The sequence below is a fragment of the Saccopteryx leptura genome, chromosome 12 (genome assembly GCF_036850995.1).
Source record: "Saccopteryx leptura isolate mSacLep1 chromosome 12, mSacLep1_pri_phased_curated, whole genome shotgun sequence".
Lineage (NCBI taxonomy): Eukaryota > Metazoa > Chordata > Mammalia > Chiroptera > Emballonuridae > Saccopteryx > Saccopteryx leptura.
Window position 1 is genome coordinate 18,730,290 of NC_089514.1, and position 7,517 is coordinate 18,737,806.

General features: G+C 36.3%; 1 protein-coding gene across 1 annotated transcript in view; it reads right to left on the reverse strand.

Annotated features, from left to right (window-relative positions):
• The window catches only part of ABCB5 (ATP binding cassette subfamily B member 5), a 71,035-nt gene extending 70,757 nt beyond the window's left edge, over positions 1-278 (reverse strand). Inside the window, exon 1 of the mRNA XM_066353839.1 lies at positions 226-278. Coding sequence (XP_066209936.1) covers positions 226-278 — 53 coding nt within the window. The remainder of the gene's footprint in view (positions 1-225) is intronic.
• Between the last annotated feature and the right edge of the window lie 7,239 nt (positions 279-7,517).

Here is a 7,517-nt window from a genome sequence, read left to right on the forward strand (position 1 = left end):
AAGTGGTATCTGAAGTTTTAAATCAATAAATCCTGTAGCTACCATACTTCCTAAAATTACTATCAAACCAGTCATAGCACTGATTCTGTTAAGTACAACAAAATGCAAATAGCATGGCTATTTTGGGGGAAAAAAGATAAACTTTTTTTTTGCTACAGCTGTGAAAAGGATAAGGTATATTTGAAGTTGCAGAACATATTTTTGTAGAATTTAGGCAAAGCTTACCTATTTCCCTGGTAATTTTCTTGCATCTCTTCAGCTCTTTCAAAATTTGCCATCTTATTTACAACTTAATCCTTCTGAAATAAAAATATTAACAAATATATTATGACTGTGTAAAATTTTACTACTTCGTTGATATAAAGCATTGTTTCTAAGCCTAACAGCTTCTGAAGAATCAGGCTGCTGAGTCTCACACTGCCTCTCCGTTCCCCACCCCAACTGAAGTTTCTGGTTAGGTCTCTACTCACATTTTATCATTAAATCGATAACTTCTATCCTGGGCTTAGATTTGAAGCTAATGAAAAGTCTGGAAATGGAATAAAAGAAGGAATGCCTGATTCCATGACAATGCATAGTTTTCCAGGACATTGGATTTTATTTTTACTCTGCCACTGATTTGATTGTAATTGGTGAAAACTTTAGACTCTCATGCTTAGTTTTCTCTGTAAAGAAAACTGATGCACTAGTTTCTGTTAGCAGTTTGAGGGAGTAGAACTCTCTAGTTTACCAAATAGCAAGTTAGAGTTTCTATTATATATAAATTAATAGTTTTAAAAAAATAGAATACTTTGAAAACCCATTCATCATTAAAATTATGTTAAAGCACAATGTATTCTTCCTTTGGATGACACTTCAGAATCTTAGCTTTGTCTTAAGATTGCAATTATTTACATAAATTATCATTTCAATACAAATACTGTAGAGATGTTTTAATTCAATCTCATTTGTTAGGCCGTATAACATATTACTCATGTTGAGATGATTATACAGGGTACGAATTAAAACTCTAGAGTAAAATTACTAATTAATTATTACCTGAACATCTGAAAAAAAAAATACACTTTGAAATAGTAAGCTTCCCCATGAAGAAATAAGTCCTAATGGGTTAGTTTTTAGTACTTGAGAATGAAGGAATGTTCTTCCTTTTTTTGTTATATCCCTTCTTTTGTTTCTTTTTTTTAATTTTTAAATTTTACTTAGAAAATTAACTTTAACACGGTGACATTGATCAATAAGAGTACACAGGTTTCAGGTAAACATTTCTACAGCATTTGAACTATTGATTATGTTGTGTACCCATCATTCAAAGTCAAATCATTTTCTGTCACCTTGTATTTGTCCTTCTTTACACTATTCCCTCCACCCCCTCCCCGTCCCCCTCCCTCACATCCCCTTCATCAGAAATCAGTGATCATAACTCCATATAGGAAATCTTTACAATTGCTATACTGAGTTTACAGCATTTCATTATTTTAACGAATGTGTAAAAAAAGTAATAATACACTCTATTAGTTATTTGCATTTCAGGGAAATTAACATTACATAATAAAACTCATATTCATAAAAAAATCAAAACAATTGAGGCTCACCTTGTTAAGTGCATGACCTGTTCATTTGCACCAAAATCATGTGTGGTTTCTCTTCTCAACAAATAACTAACTGTACTTTCATAAAATGTATTTTCTGATCACTCTGTAATATCTGATTACAACAATGGTTAATTTCCAGCCAAAGCACATTGTGTTCTTCATGCCATACTGCACTCAAAAAACAAGGTGGGAAAAGAAAATTCACTGAGTCATATAACACTCTTTTTAAAGATTTGTAGTGTTTACAGACCCATTGGTTAGTCCCATAAAATTTTTATTTAGCTGAATTAGTAATTATAACATCTAAAATAAATGTCTTTAATACACCAATGCCACATTTGCATAATAAACCATCATTGAGTAACACTGTATGCAAGGCAATTACCTCATTGCTGCTCTCTGAAAACAATCACCTCCTTTTGCTCTTCGTTCATATCTATATTATGTTCATTGACACATTCTGCCATGTATTACAAGTCCTAGTTACCCTTATATGTTTATTTATTCCTTCACAAGTTCATTGAAAAAGTATTGAGTTTATACAATGTGTCAGCCTTTATTTTATAAAAATAAAAAGATATGTTTCTTTCTTCTGAGGAACTCACATGCCTTATTTTTTTTCTCTATCTATACTATATATAGCCTTGCTACTCAGTGTGGTCTCAAGACAAGCAAGATCAATAATACCTGGTACTTTGTAGAAATGCAGGATTAATTTTTTTGAATTGTGACAAAATATACATAAAATTTAACATTTAAACCATAAAGTGCATACACACCGAACTTTGTATAACTGTCATGACTACAGAAGGTTTTCATCATCCCAAATGGAAACTCAGTAACCATTATAGAAAAACTTCTCATTCTTTCCTCTGGCCAGTCCCTGGTAGCCACCATACTACTTTCTGTCTCTATAAATCTGCTTATTGTAGGTATCTGAGATAAGCGGAAGCATGTGATATTTGTCTTTTTTGTTTGGCTTATTTCACTTAATGTTTTTAAGGTTCAACCACGAGGTGTGTATCAGAATTTAATTCCTTTTTAAGGCTAATACTCTTCCAGTGTGGTGGTGGTGGTGGTGGTGGTGGTGGCGGTGGTGGTGGTGGTGTGTGTGTATCACATTTTGTTTATCCAGCAGTCTGTTGATGGACATTTACATTGTTTCCACCTTTTGGCAATTGTGAATACTGCTGCTAGGAACATAGATGCACAAGTTATCTGTTTGAGGCTTTGTTTTCAATTCTTTTGGATATATATCCAGAAGTGAAAATTATGGATCATGTTTAACTTTTTTCGGAACTGGCACACTGTTTTTCACAGTGGCTTTATGTACCCTTTTACGTCCCTGCCCCCCGGCAAAGCACAAAGGTTCCAGTTTCTCCACATCCTCACCAACGCTTGTATTTTCTGGTTTATTGATATTAGTAACCTAATAGGTGTGAAGTGTTTTTGATTTGCATTCTGTAGTGATTAGTCATACTGAGCATCTCTTAATGTATTTATTGGCTATTTGTATGTCTTCTTTGCAGAAATGTCTATTCAAATCAGTTACTCCTTTTTAAATTGCTTTTTTTTTTTTTTTTTTTTTTCATTTTTCTGAAGCTGGAAACAGGGAGAGACAGTCAGACAGACTCCTGCATGCGCCCGACCGGGATCCACCCGGCACGCCCACCAGGGGCGACGCTCTGCCACCAGGGGGCGATGCTCTGCCCATCCTGGGCGTCGCCATGTTGCGACCAAAGCCACTCTAGCGCCTGAGGCAGAGGCCACAGAGCCATCCCCAGCGCCCGGGCCATCTTTGCTCCATTGGAGCCTCGGCTGTGGGAGGGGAAGAGAGAGACAGAGAGGAAAGCGCGGCGGAGGGGTGGAGAAGCAAATGGGCGCTTCTCCTGTGTGCCCTGGCCAGGAATCGAACCCGGGTCCTCCGCACGCTAGGCCGATGCTCTACCACTGAGCCAACCGGCCAGGGCAAATTGCTTTTTTAAATAGTTGAATTCTTTATATATGCTGGATATTAAACCCTTATCAGATATAGGATTTGCAAATATTTAACCCATTCTGTGGGTTGTTTTTCAGTCTCTTGAGAGTGTCCTTTGATGAACAAGTTCTTAATTTCAATAAAGTCCATTTTTTGTTGTTGTTGCTTGCCTAGGCTAAAAAATCATTGCCAAATTCAATGTCATAAAGTTTCCACATATTTTTCTTCTTAGGTCTTGGATACATTTTTTTAATGTAAAGTAAATAGTCTAACTTCCTTCTTTTATATGTGGATATCCAGTTTGTTGAAAGGACTGTCTTTTTAACATTGATCCCATTGAATGGTGTTGGCATTCTTGAATATAATTTTGTCATATGTGCAAGGGTTTATTTCTGGGCTTTCTGTTCTATTTGATTGGACTATAGGTCTGTCTTTATGCTAGTAACACACTGTTTTGATGATTGTCACTTAGTAATATATTTAGAAACCAGGAAGTGTGAGTCTTCTAAATTTGTTCTTTTTTAAGATTGTTCTGGCCATTTAGGGTTCCTTTATTTTAATTTTTTAAAATTTATTTTTAGAGAGAGAGAGAGAGAGAGAGAAAGAGGGGAAGTAGGAAGCATCAACCCATAGTAGTTGCTTCCCATATGTGCCTTGATTAAGTAAGCCTAGAGTTTCAAACCAGCGACCTCAGTGTTCCAGGTTGATGCTTTACTCACTGCGCCACCACAGATCAGGTGATGCTATAGGGATTTAAAAGTAAGTTTTATTATTTGTGCAAGAAATTTCACTGGGATTTTAATAAGAATTGCATTGACCCTGTAGACCACTTTCAATAACATTGCTAACAATATTAAGTCTTCCAGTTCATGAATATAGTATATCTTCCCACTTATTTGTGTCTTCTTTCATTGTTTTCAGCCACGTTTGTAGTTTTCAGTGTTATCAGTCTTTCACATTCTTGGTTAAGTTTATCCCTAAGTATTTTATTATTTTTGATGCCATTATAAATGAAATTGTTTTCTTAATTCTTTTCCTGATCATTGTTAGTGTGTAAAAAAGCGATATTTTAAAGACCCTACATATAACTGAGATAATGTGATCCTTGTCTGTTACTGTCTGACTCATTTCACTTGGCATAACGTCCTCAAGTTTCATCCACGTTTCCACAAATGACCAGGTTTCTTTTTTTTAAATGGCTGAATAAGAGTCTATTGTATAGATACAGTAATGTGCCAAATAATGACATTTCAAATAACAGTAGGTCATGTATACAGGGTGGTCCCATAAGGCTATAATGGTCCTAAAAAATTTCTGTCACCTTGTGATGTTGTAACTGTCTTAATGTCATAGGGCAATGCATTATGCGTGTCTGTGATGCTACGGGTGTAACAAACCAATTGTGCTGCCATTTGTATTAAAGTATAGCACATATAATCATGCACAGTGCATAATACTTGATAATGATAATAAATGACTATGTTACTGGTTTATATATTTACTATAATACAATTTTATTGTTGTTTCAGAGTATACTCTTCCTACTTATAAAAATGAAGTTTGCTGTGAAACAGTATGCTGTGTTACACCAGCAGCAGCCTCATACATCTCATGCTTACTGCACATTTCTTGATTGCATCATTTTCTTTTGTGCTTGATTTAATCTCATTTTTTTGGGTCAGCAATATGCAGAATAGGCTTGTAGCCTAGGACCAACAGGCTGTACCATATAGCATATGCATGTGCCATACTGCCTAGGCTGTACCCTCTAGGTTTGAGTAAGTACACTCTACAATGTTCATACAATGACAAAACCACCTAAAGATGCATTTTCCAGAGTGCTTCTCTGTTGTTAAGTGGTGCAATGCTGTACTGTCGGAAGCGGAACAACAGCCGCCGGTTGACACAGTCACAGCAAAGAAGAGGCGCAACGATACTTCCCGCTTTAACTTTTTGAATTAATTCAGTTTTTTATCCCCCCTTTTCTGGGGGTGTGTGCTATCCTGTATGGCACAGGGATAATAGCACCATGCTTTCCCTGCTGATTCGTAGTAATTTCTCTGGAAATGAGACAGAGGGTGTGAGTTCCACAGAAAAGCCTACAAACCCCCTTGCCTGGGCCCATAGACATAGGAGGCTGGCTATGATATCCCCAAAAAGGGCTAAGTCTGATGGAAAATTCCCTCCTATAAATCATATTAGGAAAAGTAGATTGTGACTTATGAATAGGTAGGAAACAGTAACTATACACAAAAGCACCTTTCAGCTCTCACCTGATCCGTTACTTTACCTCCCTCGCCTTTTCATATAATAGAATAGAAAACCTTTCCTTTCCTCCTGCATACCTGACCTGCAGGTAGTGGAACACTCTGCGAAAAATAAAGTTAGAACTTACTAGTATATGAATATAGTAGACAAATAAAATTTGACTAGACAATAGGCCATTAGGTAAGGTAGAGTTATTAATCAATACTGGCCTTTTAGAAGCTTGCACAAAAACCATTGTTGCTGTTTTCAAGTTATTGTATAACTGTACTTAGAGTGACTTACCACCTGAGTTATAGCTTATAGAAATGTACTTACCATTGCCTAGAAATATGTAACCATAGTGAAACAAAAACAATTATTAATCAATGTATTCTGTATACCATGTGATTGTAACTTAGTGTGTGTGTATAAAAATCAAGCTGTACTAGCCATTGGCGGAGATGCCCGGCAGTGAATGCTAAAGAATTTGGCTCTCTCACTCGTTTTGTGTCAATGCTGTTTTTTCCTGTGGGACCCCAGGATTTCCCCCGGGGCTGGACCCCGGCATTGTACACCACATTTTCTTTGTTCCTTCACCCATTGATGAACACTCAGATTGTTTCTGTGTCTTGACTTCTGTAAATAATGTTGCAATGAACATGGGGGTGCAGATATCTGTTTGAAATAGTGACTTCTTTTCCTTCATATACATATCCATAAATAGAATAGCTGGATAATATAGTAGTTCTATATTTAATATTTTAAGGAACCCCCTACTGTTTTTCATAGTAGCTGTACTGAATCATGCTTTTAAAAATCCGTTATACAAATGCAGAATTCTCGATCGCACCTGGAACTACTGAATAGAATCTGCATTTTAACAAGATTCCCCAGGTGGTTTGTGTGCATATAAAATTTGAGAAACGATTATAACACCTGGCACTAAGTCTTGGCAAGTAGAAGGCACTAATTTCCTAGAGGAATTTTATTTTTCTTTAAGAATATAAAAATAAAAGTTCAAAATACAGTGTAATACTAGCAACGTTATTCTTATCTACTGTCCATATCATGGTTTAAAACTATGATCAAAGAGCCTTTTGAAATCAGAATCTCTGGAGTGCATATTAAGAAAAGAGATTCCTAAGCCATACCCCCATGTACTAACCAAGAAGACAATGTGCTGGAAAATCTATATTTGTAATAAGTTTAGATGATGCTTTTTTTCACTGCTTTATTCTTTGAATGTCTATTGTTCCAAGTATTTTTCTAAGCATTAAATAGTCCACAAGTCTCTGCTGTCATGAAGCTTATACTCTATTTTAGCGACAGTCACAATTTTAACAAAAATACATACTCAAATAAGAAAAATGAGATAGTGGTAAGTTTCAGGCATAGAACTAAAGCAGGGCAATGTGATGAAGCATAATGTGGTAGTTATACTGTCCAGGCAGGGAGAACACCTTCCAGAAGGTGAGTTTATGGTGAAAGCTGAACTATGTGAAGGAGGTTGACACGTAAAGGTTGAGGAGAGGATCCCAGGCAGAGGGAGTATGATGTCTACGGTGGAGAGAAAAAGTGCATGAGACAAAGGGACACAGATGAGTGAACATGGGACACTGAGGAGGTCATCATTACATGGGAAGATATAGGTCGGCATGCTGGCTACCCCCTTGTTCCTCTATATCATCCAGTGTTTTAGA